The 27,532-nt window shown below is 42.8% G+C and overlaps 1 protein-coding gene across 2 annotated transcripts; it reads left to right on the top strand.

The window, feature by feature from the left end:
• The first annotated feature begins 4,803 nt into the window (after positions 1 to 4,803).
• LOC121569533 (serine/threonine-protein phosphatase alpha-2 isoform-like) lies at positions 4,804 to 25,314 on the top strand. 2 transcript variants are annotated; one of them, XM_041880584.2, is made up of 8 exons: positions 4,804 to 4,931; positions 5,233 to 5,340; positions 17,286 to 17,417; positions 17,685 to 17,915; positions 18,036 to 18,140; positions 23,306 to 23,529; positions 24,138 to 24,272; positions 24,457 to 25,314. In XM_041880584.2, the coding sequence occupies exons 2-8, from the start codon at positions 5,286 to 5,288 to the stop codon at positions 24,571 to 24,573; spliced, it is 999 nt and encodes a 332-aa protein (XP_041736518.1). In that variant the 5' UTR covers positions 4,804 to 4,931; positions 5,233 to 5,285; the 3' UTR covers positions 24,574 to 25,314. The 2 variants fall into 2 exon arrangements, with proteins under 2 accessions (XP_041736518.1, XP_041736517.1); XM_041880583.2 differs by having other exon boundaries at positions 5,230 to 5,340.
• The last annotated feature ends 2,218 nt before the right edge of the window (positions 25,315 to 27,532 follow it).

The raw sequence follows: 27,532 nt of genomic DNA, 5'->3' as shown, positions 1-27,532 counted from the left end.
TGGTGAGAAGGTGACAACAGTTGGTGCGATTATTTGCAAATGGAAGAAACAAAAAATAACTGTCAATCTCCCTCGGCCCGGGGCTCCATGCAAGATCTCACCTCATGGAGTTGCAATGATCATGAGAACGGTGAGGAATCAGCCCAGAACTACACGGGAGGATCTTGTCAATGATCTCAAGGCAGCTGGGACCATAGTCACCAAGAAAACAATTGGTAACACACTACGCTGTGAAGGACTGAAATCCTGCAGCGCCCGCAAGGTCCCCCTGCTCAAGAAAGCACATATACAGGCCCGTCTGAAGTTTGCCAATGAACATCTGAATGATTCAGAGGAGAACTGGGTGAAAGTGTTGTGGTCAGATGAGACCAAAATGGAGCTCTTTGGCATCAACTCAACTCACCGTGTTTGGAGGAGGAGGAATGCTGCCTATGACCCCAAGAACACCATCCCCACCGTCAAACATGGAGGTAGAAACATTATGCTTTGGGGGTGTTTTTCTGCTAAGGGGACAGTACAACTTCACTGCATTAAAGGGACGATGGACGGGGCCATGTACCGTCAAATCTTGGGTGAGAACCTCCTTCCCTCAGCCAGGTCATTGAAAATGGGTCATGGATGGGTATTCCAGCATGACAATGACCCAAAACACACGGCCAAGGCAACAAAGGAGTGGCTCAGGAAGAAGCACATTAAGGTCCTGGAGTGTTCTAGCCAGTCTCCAGACCTTAATCCCATAGACAATCTGTGGAGGGAGCTGAAGGTTCGAGTTGCCAAACGTCAGCCCCGAAACCTTAATGACTTGGAGAAGTTCTGCAAAGAGTGGGACAAAATCCATCCTGAGATGTGTGCAAACCTGGTGGCCAACTACAAGAAACGTCTGACCTCTGTGATTGCCAACAAGGGTTTTGCCACCAAGTACTAAGTCATGTTTTGCAGAGGGGTCAAATACTTATTTCCCTCATTAAAAGGCAAATCAATTTATAACATTTTTGACATGCGTTTTTCTGGATTTTGTTGTTGTTATTCTGTCTCTCACTGTTCAAATAAACCTACCATTAAAATTATAGACTGATCATGTCTTTGTCAGTGGGAAAACGTACAAAATCAGCAGGAGATCAAATACTTTTTTCCCTCACTGTATACTAAAGCTACCCTTAAGAAAAATATAGTTTACTTAACTAAAGTTACTTTGAAAAACTAGTTCACTATGTCCAAACTACTTTGTGAAAAATTATCATATGTAAATATGAAATGTCATAGACTACAAATTGCAAGAACAGATCACTTTTTGTCAACAGAATATATCATGCTAACATCATGCCGCCAAAAGCTAAAGAAGGTGGGAGTAATGGAGAGGACAGTGTTTCGCTATCACAGGTGCTTGATCTTTTAAATCAACAAAGATATGTCTACAAGCAATTGTAGACTCAACTAACAAAAGAATGGACGATCTGACCAGAGAGGTCCAAGACCTTAAGAACAGTTTGCAGTTCCCCCAGAGAGAGGTGGATGTCCTGAAAGAGACTTCCAGCAAGATGGTAACAACTCTAAGTCTACGCGAGATGACATCAGCACTGTCTATGAATCATTATTACAAATGACTGGGAAAACATTATCTAGAACGATAATCCAGGAGGAATAACATAGTTGTAGATGGCATACCAGAGTCTCCACATGAGACCTGGATAGAGTCTGAGGAGAAAGTGAGAAAAATTTTCACTGAATAACTGCAGATGGATCATATGAAGATTGAGGTGGCGCGCGCCCACAGGTCTGGAAAACCTGTAACCAGCTCAGGTGATATACCCAGGCCGATAGTGGTCAAGTTCGTAATGTTCAAGGACAAGATGGCTGTTCTGGAGAGAGACAAAAGCTTGAGAGGAATCATCTTCCTCAACAAGGGACTTCACTGAAGCTGTGTGCCAGAGGTGGAAATAACTTATCCCATCTACGAAAGCTGCCAGAGAGCATGGGGACATTGCTTACATCCACTACGACAAGCTCATTGTCCACCCTCCCTCACAAAAGCCTGGGAGGAGTGAGAGAGCCAAGCTTCCTGGTCAGTAGCTTCGGCCCAACATCACACACACACACACACACACACACAGCAACTGACACAAGTGTGATGTGCTGGTTCTCTAGCAAATTAGTAAGTTTGTCTCACCCAATGTTCAAGAATGGCCTTTTTCCCTTTATTCAGATTACAACCTCTCACTTTTAGGTATTTGAAAAGCAAATAATCTCCCAAATATCACTATTTCTAAAACAAGCCATAGAAAGTTGGTTGCAATTTCAATTTAATCCTCCAGGAACGACAGAACAAATAATGCAACAAATATTGTGGTTAAACTCAAATATACGAATTGATTGAAAAAACATTATTCTTTGACAAAATGTTTAAAAAAGGTATAATCGTCGTAAATGATATCATAGGTAGGACTGGTGGAGTTATGTCGCACATGCAGCTAACAAAAACATATGGAAATGTCTGCTCTACCCAAAATTAGAAGAGATTTTTGACGTACCGATTCCATGGCATAGTGTTTATGAACTGATACGCAAAACAACGCCGGATTCAAAACATATAATTTTTCTATTTCAGTTATTATATAAAATTCTTGCTACCAATAGAATGTTATTTATATTGGGGATACAATCTTCCCAGCTCTGCAGATTTTGCTGCGAAGAGACAGAATCATTAGATCATTTGTTTTGGTACTGTCCATTTGTAGCTTGTTTTTGGACACAGGTCCAGGAATGGCTAAAGGATTGCAATATTTACCTGGAGCTAACCCTGCAGATAGCACCACTGGGTGATCTGAAAAGTCATAGTCAATCGATCAATAATATAATAATACTTTTAGCAAAAAAAAATATTTTCAATTTACAATCTGTAGAGACAATGAGAATAGAAAGGTTCTGAACTTTTGTAAAACATCACAGTAAAGTTGAAAAAGATATGGCAAATAGAAATCCAATATGGATGGTGTTAAGGAGATAGATGGGTGGTGTTGAATGAAGTTGAAGGATGGGACTAATAACAACTAACAACAACTAATAACAACAAGATAACTAATGTAAAGCATACTGTGTCCATAATAAGTACATAGGTTATAGGTTGAGAGCTTTTGTGAAAGAGCACAGTTAGAAAGATATGGCATATAGAAGCAAACCGGATGGACATCATGAAAATTATCGGAGAGGTTGAGGGTAGAGGAAGTTCAGGAGTAAATACAAGCAAAATATAATTATTGTAAAATTGACTGTGTCCATAAAATGTATATAGTATGTATAAGCTAGAAGTAGAGGCCTAAGCATTGTTGTTCACTAGTTTACTCCAATTAGGGAAGGGGTGGTGGGGTTGGAAAGTAATAAAGGGAAATATATTTTTAAAAGGATTTAAAAAATAACTTTTAAAAAAGGGTTTGGGCTAGGGTTATTACGTTTAGGGTTAGGATAAGGCTTAGGGTTAGGGTTAGTAGATAGTTTAAATGTTACTGATAGTCTGTAGATCATCTACAGATGGACTATCCAAGTAAAGTGTTACCCACTACTCCCCAACACTGCCTTTTAGAGATTGTTTAGAATTGAAACATCAGTTTACATTGTCTAATGTAAAACCTTAGGAGTTAGCTATGGCATTCTTATTTAGTGAAGTTGGTTGTCAAGTAGATTGGAGTATATTTTTCAAAATTAAAAAATTAAAACAAAGGATATGTGAGTGAAAGAGAAATTGTTTATTTTTTGGTTGTATAGATTGAAGATATGAACAACAATAACAGCATAGGCCTCTCAATACCATCATGAAACCATGAATAATTTGGAGTTCACACATTTAGGCTCTGATTCATAGTAAACATGTAGCCTATGATTCACTGTGAATTAAGTCAATTCATCCCTAGTCACCCCCTCCCCTACCCCTTCCTGTATCATAAGGCACAGAACTCACAATGTCCCGCCCCATGCCCCACACCCCCAAGGAAAAGTTTAGCCCATACCTCTTTCGAAACTGTCTGACGAATAGACACAGTGAGGTGAGCGGGATGGATTTGGAAACAGGGCAAAGACCGAGTAAGGAGGAGGGTTGTGTAATAGTGACCTGTAATGGAGGAACGTGGATTTGTGGAGATTATGGGAAGGAATGTCGGGAAAGAGATGGGTTAGGGTTGCACAACAGCAACACATTACTTTCCCACAAAGTTATACACTACACACGACACACTAAACTACTACATTATTTGAATCATCTGTGTAGTGCTAGGGCAAAAACCAGGATCGAGTTTGGGAAACCCTGGAACGTAACAAACTGTAAAATATGTATTGTAATTTTAACTTCTAACACGCGGTGGCAGTCTTTACTGGTACCAACCCCGTTGATGTCAGTTTCCACTAGATAGCACAGCCACAAAGTCAAGATTGGCTATATCGTAAAAATCCTTGAAACATGCTTTTTGGTCTTAATTTAAGGTTAGGGTTAGGTATACGCTTAGCAATGTGATTATAGTTAAGGTTAAGGTTAGGTATAAAATAACATTTTAAGAAGATACATTGTAGAAATAGGCGGAGTTTCTGACTTTGTAGCTGTGGTAGTTCTTTATACCTCAGTAGTGGTAACTAGTGACGACCGTTGATGTCATCCGTAAAACAGCTGGAGGTGGAGCACCAGTGTGTGACGGATGTACAATGTATCCAATGGAAAACGACAACTTGGGTTCAAAATTAAGCAGTCACCCAATCATCATTGAGTAAATCTAAAGAACGCGCTTAGTATCAACCCCCTCTCTTCTCGCTTCCGCTGAACAACACGGCCCTTTTTAAGTTCAGTGGGGGAAGAGAAAGGGGGACTCTGAAATACGAAGAGAAAAAGACACAAAACAGAGCTGAAAGAGCCCTGTCTTCTACACGGGAAGACTATTGTCAAATCAAAGGTTTATTATATGTTACAATTTCATATTTGCATAATCCATTATTGGCTAGCTATCATTAAAGCGGGTAGCTTGGTTTGTTAGCCATTGCTAGCTAGCGTAGCCTGCTAACTAACATCGGCTAGCTAGCTAGCTAGCTTGAACTAACTAGCTAGCTAACCCATTTAGCCAGCTAGCTACAACACGGAAGGGAAAGTTAAGCCAAATGACTCGTTTTTCCCCCTCAATTTGACAGAACAAAATATAAGTTGCCTTGTTATTTGTTTAACTTGATCGGTACTTGTTTTTTGTCTCATCGAAGAAGCAACACGAAACGAAGGTCTTGACTGCCTGAACCACGACAAAAAAATAAGTAAAATGGCGGAGCCGGACAAATTAAACATCGACTCCATAATACAGCGTCTTCTGGAAGGTGAGGATTTGCACTTAACTAGGAATAAAACCACTTAATTTGATTAACTACGAATTAGTTGCTATTTAGATGTTTGTATTTTCAAAGAAGCGTCGGTATTCTAACGATGTCTGGTGTATGTTAACGTAGTTAGCTAGCAGGCTTAACGTTAAGTTAGCTGTTCTCTTTGAAAACGATGTGGCCGGGTTAGAGCGCGAGCTACCTAGATCTACGAACTAGTAGGGCAACTGGGAGATGGCTGGCTTGCTGCTTCATTCTTTGTCACTCGGCCTGAAGTGCCCATTTTGTTGTAATATTAGTATCAATGGCAAATTATTATTAAGATGACAAACATGGCTATTTTACGATGATGCTGTGTTTGTTAACTAACTCTAGCTAGCTACTGTAACGTTAAATATGTTCAGTGTTCTGTCTGGTGTGTGCTGTTATTCAAAGGAATGAAAAGCTAGCCAGTAACGTCGGTTTTGTTTACCAGTCATTTCTGTTTCCAGCAGCCAATCTTTCCATACTGTAGTTTTTTTTAAATGTCTAGCACACATACCGGTTATTATGTAGCCTAGGCAGACGATAGTACATGGGCGCTAGATCTGTACAATAGTCTAGGTTTGATGTGCATTCCCGACAATACACTGGTGTGTCCCCCTATGGACCGGCTCGTACATAAAACATCCTCCATTCAGGCTGCAAAGGCATTTTTTTAATGATGGGGGAAATATGCGTACTTTCTTTATGAAACACAATTTTCCACAATAATTTTATATTTTTGGCCAATTTAAGATGTTGCACACCATGTTCAACCAATGGTGTGCAACATCCTAAGTTGTCCGAAAATACAAAATGTGTGTTTCATAAAGAAAGTACGCATATTTTCAGTTTTTTCTCACCATCCAATCTAGTTAAGGAGGAAAATGATGCCTTTACAGCCTGAATGGAAGATGCTGTATGTAGGAGCAGGTCCACAGGGGACACGAGTGTATTACCAGGAATGCACATCAAGCCTAGACTATAGTGCATGGGTGCTAGATCTGCACAATCGGCTGCCGAGGCTAGTTATTCTGACAAGAACAGATTGCAATTCATGCCTGGATGAGGGAGAAGCATACTTGAGCATGTTTTTCAGGGCTGCGGATGCAATTATCAAATGCTGAAAGCATGCTTGCTGAAGAGCGTCTGCTAAATGATGTAAATGTAATAACTTGCTTTTTAAAAATGCAAACTACAGTAGGTTTAGCTGTATCATTGGTGGTTGGTTACACAGAGTGAATGGCACCACTGGGTCACACTGGCTTTCATTTGGTGCTACTGTTTCCACCCTGATAACGTACTACTGTGATGCTCCAAATTCCATAGACAGGAAACATCAGTGCCCTGGTTTTAGACTCCATTCTGTCTAAAGAAGGCCAATGGCCTTTACTACATTATAAAGTAAAGGGAATATCCAGATTTGGGTTTGTTTTTCATTGGCCAAGTAGCCTATAGCAGGGCTGTAAATTGTGCATACTGTAACCACTAGAGGTGGAAACATTATGGCACATTACATTCTCTAGGATGGCAGTATATTTGTGCATGTAATGAAGTGTAACAGGGTTGCTTCCGTCCCTCTCCTTGCCCGAACCTGGGCTCGAACCAAGGACCCTCTGAACAGCGCCAACTGTCACCCAAGAAGCATCGTTACCTCTAGCTCCACAAAAGCTGCGTCCCTTCCAGAGCAAGGGAAACTCCCGTGTAGCTCAGTTGGTAGAGCATGGCGTTTGCAACGCCAGGGTTGTGGGTTCGTTTCCCACGGGGGGCCAGTATGAAGATGTATGCACTCACTAACTGTAAGTTGCTCTGGATAAGAGCGTCTGCTAAATGACTAAAATGTAAAATGTCTCAGAGCGAGTGATGTCATTGATTGAACACTACTAGCACGCACTGCTAACTAGCTAGCCATTTCACATCGGCTCCAGAAGCATGAATAGTAGAAATATGGGAAGACATGGGGAATGTGAAGGACGGTGTTGTTTGCAAGTAGCAGGCTTAATGTCTTGCTTTCTCTTGGGTTTTTACTCTGTACATGTCTTTCGTTGGGGGAAGCTTATGGATGTAATGATGGATTAAAACGATTCCACTAACTGTGTTTCTGTTTTAGTGACCACCACACCACTCTTGGGAGTATTGTGGAGGTTAATGAATGCTGAATAATATGTAGGTGTCTATACCACACGGGGTGGTGGGCAGAATCAAACTTGTGATCTGTTTGATAGATGTTGGTAGGTTGTGTAATGGGAGACCTGAGGCTGTCCGACCAACATAAACCCCTCCAGCTACTAACTCTACAGGGGCCTTCCGCTGTAATGAGCACAGTGGCTGAGCCAGACATGAGCTTCTGCTGGCCTGGGAACAGTTCAGAAAACAGGAAGAGGGGCATTCTGCTGCTCTTGGAACTTGTTGGGTTAGATTATTTTTCTCCCTTCAAGACTGGTCTGGCTGGTTTAAAGGCAAAGTCAGGTGTTCCAACCCCTGGTTCTGCTGTTTTGTTCTTCCCTTTTGAAATCTGTTGATCTAGATGTATACTGATTTTTACTGTATCTCAATGTATAGGCTACCGTTTCTTTCTGTTCTGACAAGGATTGACAGAAATGGTGCTGCAGTTAACCTAGACATTTTCACATGTCTGTTTTATCAGTGGTATGGCTCCTCTACATCATGGTAATAGTGGTGCATCATGTTGTAGGGTTCCACCACAGATAGAACAATGAGCCAGATATTTCACCGGATGTATAAGTGTGAAGCATCCGTTTGACACTTCCACTCACTACCAAATATGGTGATGAGAGGAAGCCCAGTGGGAGAATTTTGGCCGACATCATTTTCTCATTGATGAAACATTTGATCTCAATACAGTTTTCTGTTCTCAAAACTAGAATCCGTTACGAAAAGAGTGGACTAAGTTTTGTAGATTTTACCCTTTGCCAAAAAAAAAAAAAAGTTTAGGAGTGCAAGGACAAATTGAGTTATTGCACACACTAACTTCAGAGTAGGCGTTCCCTAACAGAAATATGCAAATACATGCTAGAACGCGCCAATAGGATCTTGTTAGCTCTTGCTTGGCTCTGCCCCCCTCCTCGCTTGTTCTGCCCACTATGACTAATTTGTTCCCATTGGAAACGACAGGCTGTGGTCTATCATGGCTCCACCATGTTGTCCGTCTCCAGCTGTTTGAACAACATACTAGCCTGTCCACTTTGTCCCCCACAATGAAATCGGGTAGGGGACTGTGGATCGGTCTCTGTTCGTACGTTAGTCAAAACACGATCTCAGACAGCACTGGCCCGAGTTTGATGAAACTTGGGTGAACGATGCGTCTTGCCATAGAGATCCGGCATTTACAGAATTACACTGATTGGCCCAAGGCGGGAGCTATAGTAATTAATTGAAATTTGTGAGTCACACCAGAGAGGAAGAGGTGAAGCGAGAGGGATAGCTGGGCCAAAAATCTGTCTTCTCCAACAGGTGGTGGTGTTATTCTTTCCGCTCACCAAACGAGGTGTTTTTGTATGGAGGTCAATGAGTGTCGGATTTGGTTAACAAAAAATGGAATGGCTTATTTGCTACAGTACCAGTCAAAAGTTTGGATACACCTACTTATTCAAGGGTTTTCTTTATTTTTACTATTTTCTACATTGTAGAATAATAGTGAAGACATCAAAACTATGAAATAACACATATGGAATCATGTAGTAACCAAAAAAGTGTTTAAAAAATCTACATATATTTTAGATTCTTCAAAGTAGCCACCCTTTTCCTTGATTACAGCTTTACACACTCTTGGCATTCTCTCAACCAGCTTCATGCGGAATGCTTTTCCAACAGTCTTGAAGGAGTTCCCACATATGCTGAGCACTTGTTGGCTACTTTTCCTTCACTCTGCGATCAAACTCATCCCAAACCATCTCAATTGGGTTTAGGTTGGGTGATTGTGGAGGCCAGGTCCATCTGATGCAGCACTCCATCATCTTCTTCTTGGTCAAATAGCACTTACACAGCCTGGAGGTGTGTTTTGGGTCATTGTCATGTTGAAAAACAAATGATAGTCCCACTAAGCGCAAACCAGATGGGTTGGCGTATCGCTGCAGAATGCTTTGGTAGCCATGCTGGTTAAGTGTGCCTTGAATCCTAAATAAATCACTGACAGTTTCACCAGCAAAGAACCCCCACACCACCACCTCCATGCTTCACGGTGGGAACCACACATGCGGAGATCATCCGTTCACCTACTCTGCGTCTCACAATGACAGTGGTTGGAACCAAAAATCTCAAATTTGGACTCATCAGACCAAAGGACAGATTTCCACCGGTCTAATATCCATTGCTTGTGTTTCTTGGCCCAAGCAAGTCACTTCTTCTTATTGGTGTCCTTTAGTAGTGGTTTCTTTGTAGAAATTCGACCATGAAGGCCTGATTCACGCAGACTCCTATGAACAGGAGTCTGCGTGATGTGTTTGTTACTTGGACTCTGTGAAACATTTATTTGGGCTGCAATTTTTGAGGCTGGTAACTCTAATGCAGCAGAGGTAACTCTGGGTCTTCCTTTCCTGTGGCGGTCCTCATGAGAGCCAGTTTCATCATAGCGCTTGATGGTTTTTGCGACTGTACTTGAAGAAACTTTCAAAGTTCTTCACATTTTCCGGATTGACTGACCTTCGTGTCTTAAAGTAATTAAAGTTTCTCTTTGCTTATTTGAGCTGTTCTTGCCATAATATGGACTTGTTCTTTTAACAAATAGGGCTTCTGTATACCACCCCTACCTTGTCACAACACAACTGATTGGCTCAAACGCATTAAGAAGGAAAGAAGTTCAACAAATTAACTTTTAACAAGGCACACCTGTTAATTTAAATGCATTCCAGGTGACTACCTCATGAAGCTGGTTGAGAGAATGCCAAGAGTGTGCAATGCTGTCATCAAGGCAAAGGGTGGCTACTTTGAAGAATAATAAAAAATATATATATATATTTTGATTTGTTTAATACTTTTTTGGTTACTACATGATTCCATGTGTTATTTAATCGTTTTGATGTCTTCATTATTATTCTACAATGTAGAAAATGGTAAAAAATTAAGAAAAACCCTTGAATGAGTAGGTGTGTCAACTTTTGACTGGTACTGTACGTGTGGCTTAATTGATCAAATAGAAGTTTCGTACTGCTTTAGTTGTTACTTTTTATGCTCATTCACATTTATAAAACAGATTAGACAGCTAGCACTTAAGTCTACTTTTTAGTAGGGTCTGCTCTGTGCAAAAGTTTGGGAGTTGAGACATAAAAAGGGTGTCGTTAGAAAGGTTAACTTCTCTGTCACAGTAAAATGTCTCAATGTGTTTCGTTGTCCATATGAACGATTCTGTTGTACCAAACCTCAAATGCAAATAGCCAGTTGAAACTGCTTGTTGTCATAGAGGAATAAGTAATCTATCATCTTTGTTGTTATGAGTGGCAGGGGGAGGGGCTTGGTGTGTGTGAATGGGAAGGTGCACACAGCACTGGAGTAAAGGAAATAAGACCAAAAAGAGAACAAGCAGACATAAATGCTACAAACCCCAGGAAAACTTGATTCTTGAAATGCATGCATTTGTAATTTCGCCCTAAAACATACATTCAAATTCAATTGCTATTTCGCCCACCCCTAGCCCCTTCTGACTGACTGTGGCTCTTGATGATAAAGTTGTCTGACAAGTGCAATAAAAAATTAACTGATAATGGCAGTATATAGCTGACCTTTTTTCTCTCTTGAAGTGTGGCAACTCCTCACAAGGCTCAGTGTTTGCCTCTGTGAGAGTCATCATAATTAGCCTAACATGTCATGTATGGGGTTTTAAATTAGTTTTGAAGTCTTGGCCAGTCATAAACCGTCTGTTTTTCCATCCAATCCTGCTGTATTTATATGATGTAGAGCCAGGTCAAGGTAACTGCCTTTCTTCTGGTTGCTAATTCACTAAATCATTGGGGATTCGCTTAATCACTAATTTGTCAGAGAACGGTGACGGACCACCATCGGCCTTTAGCTGCCCCATGTACACCTTAATAACACATGGGCCAGCCTGGTGACAATGTTTGCAAACCAATTAAATGTGGTGGATGGTGTGACTCGTTTCAATGGGATTAACCATCAGCCTCCTGACCTGTACATCTGAACGGTCAGTCCAGGCCGCTACTACCGTTCTCCTGTCACCATATACGAGGATGTCCATATCATCCATGGACATATCAGAGGGGGAGGAAATCTGAAGCTAGCCAACTGTTGATTCCCAACGGCTTTGCTATTGTGCTTGTCCAACTTTTTATTTTCTATCCTGTGACCAGCAAAGTGGAAAGCCCTTTGTCTGACCCCCCCCCTCCCCATCCCCCACGCCCCTTCTCTAAACTCACTGTTGCCATTGGCCATGTGGCTAACTTTAGAGTAAGCTCTGTCAGGGCTTAGCCGGCCCTAATCCAGGTTTAAAGTGACAAGCAGCACTACCCTATTTATACCCACGTTTCACTCTTTAGGGCCAAGGCCTGTGTTGCTGCCCAAACATGACACTGCTAATCTAGATCTAGTGCCGAGGTCGTACCTGGAAGTCCTCCTCCATTTTCAGAACAAATGGGTGTACCCCTCCCCCACTTCAAGTGATTTTATTAGGGCAGAATATATTTTTGTGAAAGAAATATACTGAACAAAAATATAAACGCAACAATTTCAAAGATTTTACTGAGTTACAGTTCATATAAGGAAATAAGTAAATTGAAATTAATTCATTAGGCCCTAATCTATGGATTTCACATGACTGGGAATACAGACATGCATCTGTTGGTCACAGAAACCTTTAAAAAAAGGTAGGGGCATGGATCAGAAAACCAGTCAGTATCTGGTGTGACCACCAGCGTGACACATCTCCTTTGCATAGAGTTGGGCGGCAGATAGCCTAGTGGTTAGAGCTTTGGGCCAGTAACTGAAAGGTTGCTAGTTCGAATCCCTGAGCCGACAAGGCTCTATGTGCCCTTGAGCAAGGCACTTAACCCTAATTGCTCATGTAAGTCGCTCTAAATGACTAAAATGTAGTTGATTGTGGCCTGTTGAATGTTGTCCCACTCATCTTCAATGGCTGTTGCTGGATATTAGCGGGAACTGGAACACGCTGTCGTACACGTCTATCCAGAGCATCCCAAACGTGCTCGATGAGTGACATGTCTGGTGAGTATGCGGGTCATGGAAGAACTGGGACATTTTCAGCTTCCAGGAATTGTGTACAGATCCTTGCGACATGGGGCTGTGCATTATCATGCTGAAACATGAGGTGATGTCGACGGATGAATGGCATGACAATGGGCCTCAGGATCTCGTCGCAGCATCTCTGTGCATTCAAAATGCCATCGATAAAATGCAATTGTGTTCGTTGTCCGTAGCTTATGCCTGCCCATACCATAACCCCAACGCCACCATGGGGCACTCTGTTCACAATGTTGACATCAGTAAAACGCTCGCCCACGCAACATGGCATGCGGTTGTGAGGCCGGTTGGACGTACTGCCACATTTTCTAAAACTTTTTTGTAGGCGGCTTATGGTAGAGAAATTAACATTAAATTCTCTGGCAACAGCTCTGGTAGACATTCCTGCAGTCAGCATGCCAATTGTGCACGCTCCCTCAACTTGAGACATCTGTGGCATTGTGTCGTGACAAAACTGCACATTTTAAAGTGGCCTTTTATTGTCCCCAGCACAAGGTGCACCTGTGTATTGATCATGCTGTTTAATCAGCTTCTTGATATGCCACACCTGTCAGGTGGATGGATTATCTTTGCAAAGGAGAAATGCTCACTAACAGGGATGTCAACAGATTTGTGCATAAAACTTGAGAGAAATAAGCTTTTTGTGCATATGGAAAATTTCTGTGATCTTTTATTTCAGCTCATGGAACATGGGACCAACACTTTACATGTTGCGTTTGATTTTTGTTCAGTGTAGTTAATTCTTCAGTCTTTCCAAAATGTAGTCTAGCCCATTTCGCAATGTTCTCTAGTTTGTTTGGCATTTGGCAAGGTCAGCAAGCGTCAGTTTGAGCTGTCAGAACTTTGACAAGCGTTCAATCAACCCCGCCTTGTGTTTTTGTAAAGAACACTGTCTGCACCCAGCTTGTAAGGCAGAATGTCACTGAAGGGTTTCAGGCTATTTGATTGTTCTGCTCTCTCATGTGTAGGTAGCCCATTAGCTACAGCTATTAAAGTACCAGGTGTGTGCTAGACACATTTATTGTGCTTTATGGTTGACGATAAGAAGGCTTTTCTGTTGATGCTTGTTTGTGTCATTGCCTAGTTCTCCTGTGATGGTTTATGGAGGGCTGGCATTGGGAACTTTTCACCTGCACCTAGGGTAGACAGCAGAACGTGCAGGAAAGGGGGAATTGATTCTGTGACACAAACAACCCTAATTCCATCAAGCGCAGGCTTGCACAAGTCCCCGTACACCATGAGTCACTGGAATACACTTACTACATGCTCCATTGTATCCTTGCCTGGAGCTTGTCATACAAACATGATTTCTGAATAATACAGTCGTCCTGTTGCATTTGTTTGACTATAGATATGCTATTGCAGTGATCCCTTGCAGCTATAGTGAATGTTTTAGTTTGAGATTGAAGTAGGAGCCTCAGCCAGCTCATCATATTAAACCTGTACTTGACCTGCAGCCTCACATGTCACAAAAGCCTCAAGCTGCCTTGCAAACCAACATACTTAAGAGTAATTCCCTACTCCAGGGCTACAATGGTGCATTAACTACATTAAACAGTTTACCCATTTGTGGCTCCAGTAGTGCTGATCACCTGTGTCTGTGTTGATCATTGAACACTCATATCAGTTGCACTGTGGATTTGCACCTCTGCTTTATGAATTAACACTAACGTTTACACAGCCACAGGGTGGGGTTTTATTTTCCTGGTAGAATGTGTGTGAATGTCATAACTAGTTACTATACTCAACAAACATGTAAGATTCTTGAGATACAGTGAGCAGAGCTAGAGGACAGCCAGGAGCATGCCCCAGGAAGATGCTCAGCGCAGCACTGTGCATGTGTCCCTTGTGACCTGACCACATCTCAGACTAGCCTGCTTAGCTCTGCCGTGTGGTCAGAGGCGGCCTAGCAAAGTTTGCTTGTCAGTTCACAGGCTACACTATGCTACCAGACTGCATGCGGTGCACTTGTAACCAGAGAGCTCTGAAGTTGGCCATCAATCATATGGTTATTTAAATTATGATTTAGACCTACCGTATTTTCCGCACTATAAGGCGCACCGGATTATAAGGCGCACCTTCAATGAATGGCCTATTTTAGAACTGTTTTCATATATAGGGCGCACCGGATTATAAGGCGCATAGAATAGAAGATACTGTAGTCAAACGAATTGACTGGGGTTGCGTTATGCATCCACTAGATGGAGCTGTGCTAAAAGGAATGTCAACAAAACAGTCAGATAAAGTCAAACTTTATTAAGCGTTCTGACAACTCCGTTCACTCCCATGGTAATGTTGTTCAAACGTTAATGTGCATATTAACAATATCTCCCAGCCTTGCTCACTCTTCTCCCAAACGTGGAGGGGAACCTTTCCCTGATTCAGTAAACACGTAGTAAAAGAAACAGTCTGATACCACTAAATCAAACGTTAGTGCATAACTCAACATTGTTCAGTTACATATAACACGTAAAGCTCACTTTTTCAGTTCATTCCCCATCCACGAACCCCTCGAATTCTTCTTCTTCAGTGTCCGAATTGAACAGTTGGGCGACTCACGGCATCCAACCTGCCCGGCTCCCTCGTCATTATCCGAGTCAGTGTCGCTGCTGTTGCCTGGCAGTTCAGATATTATTCCTGCCTTCGTGGAAAGCTTTGACCACAGTTGAGACCGATATATCAGCCCAGGCATCCACGATCCATTGGCAGATAGTGGCGTAAGTCGCCCGGCGCTGTCTCCCGTCTTGGTGAACGTGTGTTCGCCTTCTGTCATCCACTGCTCCCACTTAGCTCGCAGTCTAGCTTTGAACGCCCTGTTGACACCAATATCTAGCGGCTGGAGTTCTTTAGTTAATCCACCCGGAATGACGGCAAGCTCCGAATTAGTTTGCTTCACTTGTTTTTTGACAGCATCGGTGATATGGGCGCGCATTGAGTCGTAGATCAATAGGGACGGAGCTGTGTGGAAAAAAGCCACCCGGTCTCTTGACGTAAATTTCTCTCAGCCACTCACTCATCTTTTTCCTCATCCATCCATCCCTTCGGGCTAGCTTTGATGACGACGCCGGCTGGAAAGTTATCTTTTGGCAAGGTCTTCCTCTTGAAAATAATCATGGGTGGAAGTTTCTGGCCATTAGCCTGGCAGGCGAGAACTACAGTGAAGGATGACTTCTCATTCCCTGTGGTACGTACAGACACCGTACTGGTCCCCGTTTTCTCCACAGTGCGGTTCACGGGAATATCAAAGGTGAGTGGAACCTCGTCCATGTTGGTGATGTGCTCTGGCCGGATCTTCTTTTCAGTGATCTTATTTTTGCAGTATGCGCGGAAAGTGACCAGCTTTTCTTGGTAATCTTTTGGCAGTTGCTGCGAGACGGTAGTTCGTGTGCGGATGGAGAGATTACGTCTTTTCATAAAACGAAAGCACCAAGAAGGACCGCCTCGAAATTCATCGATTGTCATGTCCCGTGCTAGCGCTGTTGCCTTCATTCGAATAGTGACTGTAGAGACGCTTCTACTTGCTGCTCTCTGTTCAACAACCCACTGTTCGAGTTTGTCCTCTAACTGTGGCCATCTCGCTTTGTTCCCGCGGAAACTCTGTTTAGTCTTCTTTACTTGGCGCAGGTCATCTTCTTGCTTCCTCCATTTCCGTACCATTGATTCATTAATGTTGAATTCTCTCGCTGCTGCTCTATTCCCATATTCTACTGCATGACCGACAGCCTTGAGCTTGAACTCTGCGTCGTAAGCGTGTCTCTTGAAAGGTGCCATTTTGGGGTCTTTATACACACACAAGTGGTGTGGGACTGTGAGTAAGCACAATACCGGTGTGTACTGGCTACCGTAATGCTGCAAGTGGTGCGGCTTTGTAGTTTACCAGTCGTACTGAAACATTTCATTATTATTAAATTGTTTTTATTGGTTTTTCATACTGAAACATTTTGACAGAGCACCTTGAGCGCCGTGTACAACCAGTATGGATCAACCAATTAACCAATTGATCCATACATAAGGCGCTCCGGATTATAAGGCGCACTGTCGTTTTTTGAGAAAATGAAAGGCTTTTAAGTGCGCCTTATAGTGCGGAAAATACGGTACTTTGATTTGAAGGGCAGTGTATTTGATCCTTGTTTGAGTTGTCCACCCCCTTTTGAGTACAGTGTGAGATTCACTGCGTGTGCCTCTTTCCGTTGCAGCCTCTCTGTCCTGGTTACATCAGCAGACAGACAGGCGGTGGTGTATTCATACGTGCTTCTGGGGCTGGGTGCACACTGCACACATTTGTTCAGACACATAGCCAGGCCTATACCCTCTGCTGGTGCTCAGCTCAACACTACCACCATCATCATCCCCGAGCCTTGAGTGCTCAGAAACCAAGACCCCCAACCCCCTTACTTCTCATTTAGGTTTCACATGCTCTGTAACCTTGAGTTTCTCACATCAAATAGTTCTCCATCCTCTTGGCTTGTGCTGTTTGAGCAGATTCACCTTGGCTCTGCAGTATGCTCAGGGTTGTGCCGTCAGCGGGGTCCTGGATATTGATTGGTTTCCCCTGCTCTGGTGTACTGTGTGTTATATCTGTGGCTGTGCTATTTGTGTATGTGTTGTTTCCATGGTCTTGGCCGAGCATATTTGTTCCAATAAGCGCGATGTCAGTCCTCACTCTGTTTGCTCTGTCTTTCTCTCTCATCCAGTTAAGGGCTCTCGACCAGGCAAGAACGTTCAGCTGACAGAGAACGAGATCCGTGGCCTTTGCCTCAAGTCTCGCGAAATCTTCCTCAGCCAGCCAATCCTGCTCGAGCTTGAGGCACCACTCAAGATCTGCGGTGAGTCATATTGGATAAGTTACAATAGCTGAAATTGGTTTCATAGTAATTAATGTCGGTGGAACAAAGCAGCAGCGCCTCTCTGACACAGAACTGATAGTGAACGCTCCAAGGTTTCACAACATGTCTGATTTACTGTAGAATTCTAATCTCTAATTGCCTGTGCTATCTCAGTCCAACGGCCTGTATATACACACACACAGGTCTAATGTAGTCAGGGAGGGTGTGGTAGGGACTGACTGTCCACCTCTGTGCTGCCCCCTGCAGGTGATGTCCATGGTCAGTACTATGACCTGCTGCGGCTGTTTGAGTACGGAGGCTTTCCCCCGGAGAGCAACTACCTGTTCCTAGGGGACTATGTGGACCGAGGGAAGCAGTCCCTGGAGACCATCTGCCTGCTTCTGGCCTACAAGGTCAAATACCCCGAGAACTTCTTCCTGCTGCGTGGCAACCACGAGTGCGCCTCCATTAACCGTATCTATGGCTTTTATGATGAGTGTAAGTGCCGAGACGAGAAGCTGGAGCACATGCTTCACAACAGGAGAACAGAACACACACACACAGAGTATTAGCCATTTAGTAATGCCCCATGCTCTTTGTTGCCCTGCTCTTCTTTAGGTAAGAGACGGTATAACATCAAGCTGTGGAAGACGTTCACAGACTGCTTCAACTGTTTACCCGTGGCTGCAATTGTAGATGAGAAGATCTTCTGCTGCCATGGAGGTGGGTGGTGTATGCTTGCAGGGTCTGTCTGAGTGTGTTTTGAGGGATCAGTCCTTCACTGTTGGCCTTTTTTATTTATATATATATCTATACTGCTCAAAAAAATAAAGGGAACACTAAAATAACACATCCTAGATCTGAATGAATGAAATAATCTTATTAAATACTTATTTCTTTACATAGTTGAATGTGCTGACAACAAAATCACACAAAATTATCAATGGAAATCAAATTTATCAACCCATGGAGGTCTGGATTTGGAGTCACCCTCAAAATTTAATGTGGAAAACCACACTACAGGCTGATCCAACTTTGATGTAATGTCCTTTAAAACAAGTCAAAATGAGGCTCAGTAGTGTGTGTGGCCTCCACGTGCCTGTATGACCTCCCTACAACGCCTGCATATGCTCCTGATGAGGTGGCGGATGGTCTCCTGAGGGATCTCCTCCCAGACCTGGACTAAAGCATCCGCCAACTCCTGGACAGTCTGTGGTGCAACGTGGCGTTGGTGGATGGAGCGAGACATGATGTCCCAGATGTGCTCAATTGGATTCAGGTCTGGGGAACAGGCGGGCCAGTCCATAGCATCAATGCCTTCCTCTTGCAGGAACTGCTGACACACTCCAGCCACATGAGGTCTAGCATTGTCTTGCATTAGGAGGAACCCAGGGCCAACCGCACCAGCATATGGTCTCACAAGGGGTCTGAGGATCTCATCTCGGTACCTAATGGCAGTCATGCTACCTCTGGCAAGCACATGGAGGGCTGTGCGGCCCCCCAAAGAAATGCCACCCCACACCATGACTGACCCACCGCCAAACCGGTCATGCTGGAGGATGTTGCAGGCAGCAGAACGTTCTCCACGCGTCTCCAGACTCTGTCACGTCTGTCACATGTGCTCAGTGTGAACCTGCTTTCATCTGTGAAGAGCACAGCGCGCCAGTGGCGAATTTGCCAATCTTGGTGTTCTCTGGCAAATGCCAAACATCCTGCACGGTGTTGGGCTGTAAGCACAACCCCCACCTGTGGACGTCGGGTCCTCATACCACCCTCATGGAGTCTGTTTCTGACCGTTTGAGCAGACACATGCACATTTGTGGCCTGCTGGAGGTCATTTTGCAGGGCTCTGGCAGTGCTCCTCCTGCTCCTCCTTGCACAAAGGCGGAGGTAGCAGTCCTGCTGCTGGGTTGTTGCCCTCCTACGGCCTCCTCCACGTCTCCTGATGTACTGGCCTGTCTCCTGGTAGCGCCTCCATGCTCTGGACACTATGCAGACAGACACAGCAAACCTTCTTGCCACAGCTCGCATTGATGTGCCATCCTGGATGAGCTGCACTACCTGAGCCACTTGTGTGGGTTGTAGACTCTGTCTCATGCTACCACTAGAGTGAAAGCACCGCCAGCATTCAAAAGTGACCAAAACATCAGCCAGGAAGCATAGGAACTGAGAAGTGGTCACCACCTGCAAAACCAGTCCTGTATTGGGGGTGTGTTACTAATTGCCTATAATTTCCACCTGTTGTCTATTCCATTTGCACAACAGCATGTGAAATGTATTGTCAATCAGTGTTGCTTCCTAAGTGGACAGTTTGATTTCACAGAAGTGTGATTGACTTGGAGTTACATTGTGTTGTTTAAGTGTTTCCTTTATTTTTTTGAGCAGTGTATATATAGTTGAAGTTTACATACACCTTAGCCAAATACATTTAAACTCAGTTTTTCACAATTCATGACATTTAATCCTAGTAAAAATTCCCTGTCTTAGGTCAGTTAGGATAACCACTTTATTTTAAGAATGTGAAATGTCAGAATAATAGTATTGAGAATGATATATTTCAGCTTTTATTTCTTTCATCGTATTCCCAGTGGGTCAGAAGTTTACATACACTCAAAAACATTTCGGGTAGCCTCCTTGCTCGCACACACCTTTTCAGTTCTGCCCACAAATGTTCTATAGGATTGAGGTCAGGGCTTTGTGATGGCCACTCTAATACCTTGACTTTGTTGTCCTTAAGCCATTTTGCCACAACATTGGAAGTATGCTAGGGGTCATTGTCCATTTGGAAAACCGAATTTGCGACCAAGCTTTAACTTCCTGACTGATGTCTTGAGATGTTGCTTCAATATATCCACCTAATTTTCCTTCCTCATGATGCCATCTATTTTGTGAAGTGCACCAGTCCCTCCTGCAGAAAAGCACCCCCACAGCATGATGCTGCCACCCCTGTGCTTCACGTTTGGGATGGTGTTCTTCGGCTTGCAAGGCACCCCCTTTTTCCTCCAAACATAACGATGGTCATTATGACCAAACAATTCAATTTTTGTTTCTTCAGACCAGAGGACATTTCTCCAAAATGTACGATCTTTGTCCCCATTTGCAGTTGCAAACCGTAGTCTGGCTTTTTTTATGGTGGTTTTGGAGCAGTGGCTTCTTCCTTGCTGAGCGGCCTTTTCAGGTTATGTCGATATAGGACTTGTTTTACTGTGGATATAGATACTTTTGTACCTGTTTCCTCCAGCATCTTCACAAGGTCCTTTGCTGTTGTTCTGGGATTGATTTGCACTTTTCGCACCAAAGTACGTTCATCTCTAGGAGACAGAACGCATCTCCTTCCTGAGCGGTATGACTGCTGCGTGGTCCCATGGTGTTTATACTTGCGTACTATTGTTTGTACAGATGAACGTGGTACCTTCAGGCATTTGGAAATTGCTCCCAAGGATGAACCAGACTTGTGGAGGTCTACAATTCTTTTTCTGAGGTCTTGGCTGATTTCTTTTGATTTTCCAAGGGTGTCAAGCAAAGAGGCACTGAGTTTGAAGGTAGGCCTTGAAATACATCCACAGGTACACCTCCAATTGACTCAAATGATGTCAATTAGCCTATCAGAAGCTTCTAAAGCTTTCTGGAATTTTCCAAGCTGTTCAAAGGCACAGTCAACTTAGTGTATGTACACTTCTGACCCAGTGGAATTGTGATACAGTGAATTATAAGTGAAATAATCTGTCTGTAAACAATTGTTGGAAAAATTACTTGTGTCATGCACAAAGTATATGTCCTAACCGACTCGCCAAAACTATAGTTTGTTAACAAGAAATTTGTGGAGTGGTTGAAAAACGAGTTTTAATGACTCCATCCTAAGTGTATGTAAACTTCCGACTTCAACTGTGTGTGTATATGTATGTATGTATGTATATCTATATATATATATACAGTGGGGAAAAAAAGTATTTAGTCAGCCACCAATTGTGCAAGTTCTCCCACTTAAAAAGATGAGAGAGGCCTGTCATTTTCATCATAGGTACACGTCAACTATGACAGACAAATTGAGAAAAAATAATCCAGAAAGTCACATTGTAGGATTTTTTATGAATTTATTTGCAAATTATGGTGGAAAATAAGTATTTTGTCACCTACAAACAAGCAAGATTTCTGGCTCTCACAGACCTGTAACTTCTTCTTTAAGAGGCTCCTCTGTCCTCCACTCGTTACCTGTATTAATGGCACCTTTTTGAACTTGTTATCAGTATAAAAGACACCTGTCCACAACCTCAAACAGTCACACTCCAAACTCCACTATGGCTAAGACCAAAGAGCTGTCAAAGGACACCAGAAACAAAATTGTAGACCTGCACCAGGCTGGGAAGACTGAATCTGCAATAGGTAAGCAGCTTGGTTTGAAGAAATCAACTGTGGGAGCAATTATTAAGAAATGAAAGACATACAAGACCACTGATAATCTCCCTCGATCTGGGGCTCCACGCAAGATCTCACCCCGTGGGGTCAAAATGATCACAAGAACCACACGGGGGGACCTAGTGAATGACCTGCAGAGAGCTGGGATTAAAGTAACAAAGCCTACCATCAGTAACACACTACGCCGCCAGGGACTCAAATCCTGCAGTGCCAGACGTGTCCCCTTGCTTAAGCCAGTACATGTCCAGGCCCGTCTGAAGTTTGCTAGAGTGCATTTGGATGATCCAGAAGAGGATTGGGAGAATGTCATATGGTCAGATGAAACCAAAATAGAACTTTTTGGTAAAAACTCAACTCGTCATGTTTGGAGGACAAAGAATGCTGAGTTGCATCCAAAGAACACCATACCTACTGTGAAGCATGGGGGTGGAAACATCTTGCTTTGGGGCTGTTTTTCTGCAAAGGGACCAGGACGACTGATCCGTGTAAAGGAAAGAATAAATGGGGCCATGTATCGTGAGATTTTGAGTGAAAACCTCCTTCCATCAGCAAGGGCATTGAAGATGAAACGTGGCTGGGTCTTTCAGCATGACAATGATCCCAAAACACACCGCCCGGGCAACGAAGGAGTGGCTTCGTAAGAAGCATTTCAAGGTCCTGGAGTGGCCTAGCCAGTCTCCAGATCTCAACCCCATAGAAAATCTTTGGAGGGAGTTGAAAGTCCGTGTTGCCCAGCGACAGCCCCAAAACATCACTGCTCTATAGGAGATCTGCATGGAGGAATGGGCCAAAATACCAGCAACAGTGTGTGAAAACCTTGTGAAGACTTACAGAAAACGTTTGACCTGTGTCATTGCCAACAAAGGGTATATAACAAAGTATTGAGAAACTTTTGTTATTGACCAAATACTTATTTTCCACCATCATTTGCAAATAAATTCATTAAAAATCCTACAATGTGATTTTCTGGAAAAATAATTCTCATTTTGTCTGTCATAGTTGACGTGTACCTATGATGAAAATTACAGGCCTCTCTCATCTTTTTAAGTGGGAGAACTTGCACAATTGGTGGCTGACTAAATACTTTTTTTCCCCACTGTGTATATATATATATATATATTTTTTTTTTTGGGTAGATCAGCTTTAATATTGCAGCTAGATTGTAACTTCCATCAATGTAATTGTCTGCATCACTTCCAATCCCTGTTGGTCTTTTCCTTGTGGGTCTTATCAATAAGCATTTGGTTGCCCCATGATCATTTGGATTAACCACTCCCTTAAGTGTTTGTGGTGGGAGATGACTCAAGTGCATACAATATACAATTGATAAGAGGTGGTAGTCATCAAGGTGTGATTTCAGATATTATTGTTATTGGTGGTAGGCGTCATCAGAAAACTGTATCATGGCAGTCATTATTCATGTATGTGGTGATGGTAATGTTTCTGTGTGCTGTGTTTTGTGTTCTGTCCAGGCCTCTCTCCAGACCTCCAGTCCATGGAGCAGGTGCGCAGAGTGATGCGACCCACAGATGTGCCTGACCAGGGCCTGCTGTGTGACCTGCTGTGGGCCGACCCAGACAAAGATGTCCTGGGCTGGGGCGAGAACGACCGTGGGGTCTCCTTCACATTCGGGGCAGACGTGGTGGCCAAATTTTTGCACAAACATGACATGGACCTTATATGCAGGGCACATCAGGTAATGGCTTAGCTCAGTGGTTTAGAGTTTTGGATGGGGGTTAGGGGCTGGGAAGAGGGTATTTTGCGGGACACGGTCAGACCAATGGTGGTTTGGAGAGAATAGAGGGATCTTGTTATTAATCAGGCAAATCAGATAATCAAAGGTCATTGCACCTACATAAAATATTGAAGCACTTTTTTAAAGCTGGAATCCTTCATTGGTGAAACTGCCATGTATGTTTGGGATATTACAACAACAAAGAAGTTACTGTAAACAACGAACACAGTTTTTTCCCCTCTGACATCATTGCATGCGCAATAGAACAGCAGAATATGTACTGAATTTTTTTGGGGCCATGCTGCCGACGATTACTCCTCCGTTTGAACAACATAAACAATAACAAAGGTGCTGGGGTGAACAGTGGCTCTATTTCCCCTATTGCGGATTCCATCTTTAAAGCATGTAATTTTGTGTATTTTTACTGGCATTGGAGGTTGAGGTGTTGATTAGGATGTTAACTCCTCTGTTTGAAATGATTGCCCTGCAGTTGTTGGGTATCCACTCCTGGTATTTTTCCTGTTTCTTTTTTATTGCATTGTTCTTACCTCTTTCATTCCTGTCCTCAGGTGGTAGAAGACGGTTACGAGTTCTTTGCAAAGAGACAGCTTGTTACTCTGTTCTCTGCCCCTAACTACTGTGGAGAGTTTGATAATGCCGGTGCCATGATGAGTGTGGATGAGACCCTCATGTGCTCCTTTCAGGTGTGTACTCCTCTGCTTTTCTCTCTGCGTCTTTCCTTTCTCCTTCAGTCTGGCTGTTCCTGTCCGTCAGTCTTGATTTTTAAGGTCTGCCGGTCTCCTGTCTTACCTGTTACGTGCTGCAGTGTTCAGTCTGTAGGAGTATGTATATTTATAGCTGTCTAAAGAAAGCCTCTCTGTTCCTCAGATTCTCAAGCCAGCGGATAAGAAGCTCTACTCTTACGGTGGAGGTGGAGGAATGGGATCTGGACGCCCGGTCACCCCGCCACGAAATTCCGCTAAGGGCGGAAAGGCCAAGAAATAACACCCACTGGACCCCCCTCCCTGAACCAAGCACCCCTGTCGCCCCCCCACACTCTTTCTCTACCTCCCTACTTCTATCTCTCTCATCACCAAACGGCAACAAAGCAGACAGTACAGTACCTAGGGTTCGGTCCTCTTTTTCTCTGATACTGTTTTTAACTGTTTGAGTGTATGTATGTCTGTGCGTGTGTCTGAAAGAGAGGTTTGTTGTATTCTGTTTGTATGTCCTCCCTTTCCCCTACTCTGTTCTCCTGTCACTTTGTAGATGAAATTGGTCCTTCCTTTCAGTGATGGAAATGCAGACCTGGGGGAGAGGGAGGAGAGATGGGGATAGGGAGGGGGAGAGGAAAGGAGCCTTTACTGTTGGTTAGGGCCCTGCACTGTTTTGATGCTAAACACAAGCTTTTGTACATCCTGTTTGAGAGGTTTGTGTGTGTGTATGTGTATGGAATGGGGTCAATCTGCATGGTCAGATGGTAACAACGGCACACACCACACACTGAGAGCACAGGTGGATATGTGCAGATTGGACCCTTTAGTTTATGGATTCACAAAGATCAAGAAGCGGACACGTTTTTTTCTTCTTCCCAAAAACCAATGATTTGAAAACGCAATCATGGATGTGAAATAGCTTTCTTTTCTTTTTTTTCTTTTTTGTAGATGCATAAAAAAAGGTTTGAATCTTTTGAGTTTTAGTTTATTTGGACGCCGATGATTAATAAAGAACCATTTATTTAAAATATTCCATCACACTATGTTCACTATGTTCGCCTCACCATTGCTTTGTAATTTGTTTATATATTAAATTCCTCTACCCCATATGTCGAACTCATTCCACAATGGGCTGAGTTTTCGCTCCACCCTTGTACTTGGTTGATGAATTAAGGTCACTAATTAGTAAGGAACTTAATTGAAAGGAAAAACCAAAAACCCGCAGACACTCGGCCCTCCATGGAATGAGTTTGACACCCCTGCTCTACCCCCTTTGTCATTCCCACTTGCTCCTCTCGTCTGAATGGTATCAAAAGCTATGTTTGTTCAGGGTGGGATGTTGGGATTAGTTGCTGGCTCCATGAAATACCCATTTCCTGTGCAGCATTTTGGGGTCTTTTGCTTAGCCATTTTCTATCACCCCCTATCCTTTAAATTAAATGTCTGTTCTCCTTGCCCCTATCCTTTAAACACTGTCAATGTTCATCTCTCTGGTTCTCATTCCCCCACAATCTTCCATATTCTGTCTCCCATTTTGCTCAGTAGTTTCTCTCTGGGTTCTGAGTAGTCAAAGAATGTCATTCCTCAATTCTTACCCCACTTTGCCTCTGCCCCCCTGTTTTTCTCTTCTTTTTCTCTTTTATATTTAAAGATTATGTGTAACAACTTGCCAGACAGCATTAATGGTCATTTCCTGTGCTGGGTTCCTTCTCACCTTTTAGTAGCTAGCTCATATCGGCTTCTAGTGCGCTCTCCTCTCCACTAGGTGGCGCATTTCATACAACTGACTCACCATTGCGTCATCTCACTGAAGACTGGGATTCAGGAGTACTGTACATTCAATGCGCCCCATGCAGTGCTGGGTGCATTCATGGTGCATGGGCGGCAGTATGTTTTTTAAAGAGCACATAGCTCAAGGTTTTTGGCTTTGCAGTTTATAAAGAAAATTGATCATATTGTGAGACCAAGGAGTGTTGGTTTTAATTACGTTATGATCCATTGACCAGAGGAAGTCTTATTTGCTGTTAGATAAAGATATTGAATGCTTGATATACAATATATTACATGGAAAGGTAATAATACGCTTGTTTTTAAAAGAGCTGTAATATTAGAGAAGAAACATTTTGGGTTGGAAAACTTTTTTTCTCCAATGTGTTGGAATTGTCGTCAATGGCTTTCAGACCAATATTAAATTACTTGTTTTATGACAAGGCTTTAAGATAATGATTCAGAGCTGTAATGTAGACCATCTGAAATGTTAAAAAATATATATGCATTTTGGAGGCAAGCTTTGCTTACATGCTTTAGACAGTACAGGAGAGCAATTAAAAGATAAAACAATGCATCAACTTTAAGATAAATTGTTTTGGGGATCATTGCAGGTCTTAATATTACTGTCCTGAATGATACCAATTTCACCCGACCCCACTGTTCATAGCGGGGTAAACGTTCTGCTTGCAATGTTGGTCAGATCATTAATTTGGTAAAATCGTTATTTTTATTAAGACATCCCCACCAACAATATACTGTAACTATCTACATCAATCTTATTTATTTTGACATATTTTATTTTAAGAACTAGGGCAATATAGATATGTAAAATGTTTTTATTTTATTTTAACCAATCAGGGACGTTTTTCCTTCATGCACTGTCGCTGGGTAGAATACAAGGCCACGTTCAGTTTCCAAACGTTGTCGAACGTTGCGGATAGAAATGCCATGAATAGAGCTGATGTGAGTTCTTATTCTACAGTATGAAAAATTTATGCACTCACTAACTGGAAGTCGCTCTGGATAAGAGCGTCTGCTAAATGACTAAAATGGTAAATGTCAGAGGCATGTTTGTACTACATAGCCTATTTCTATCTGAACGTATCAAAACTTTTAAGTCATGCTGAACGCGCCCCAGTCTTTTAAGCTAAAATATAAATGAATGAATCAAAAACGTTAAATAAGAAATAAAAATAATGCTTTTTTATTTTTATGTAATTTGTTTTCCAACCAATCACAAATATTGTCTCTGTTACCGGGTAGAAAATAAAAAAAGAGTGAATTTGTACTTTTTGTCTGTTTTTGTCTTAAAGGTACAATATGGAAGTTTGGCTCGAGTGTTGGCTGTATGGTTTGTATGCACAATGCACAATCCTTTGTTTTGGGCTAACAAACTTGCAATATAAACTTTTGCTCATGGGTGTGGGGAGGTGGGGCCCCCTTCTGTCTAAAGAAGTAATTTCTGGACAATATTCCTG

The sequence above is a fragment of the Coregonus clupeaformis genome, chromosome 7 (genome assembly GCF_020615455.1).
Source record: "Coregonus clupeaformis isolate EN_2021a chromosome 7, ASM2061545v1, whole genome shotgun sequence".
Lineage (NCBI taxonomy): Eukaryota > Metazoa > Chordata > Actinopteri > Salmoniformes > Salmonidae > Coregonus > Coregonus clupeaformis.
The sequence above is the reverse complement of the archived record's forward strand: the minus strand, read 5'-3'. Positions and strand labels throughout refer to the sequence as shown.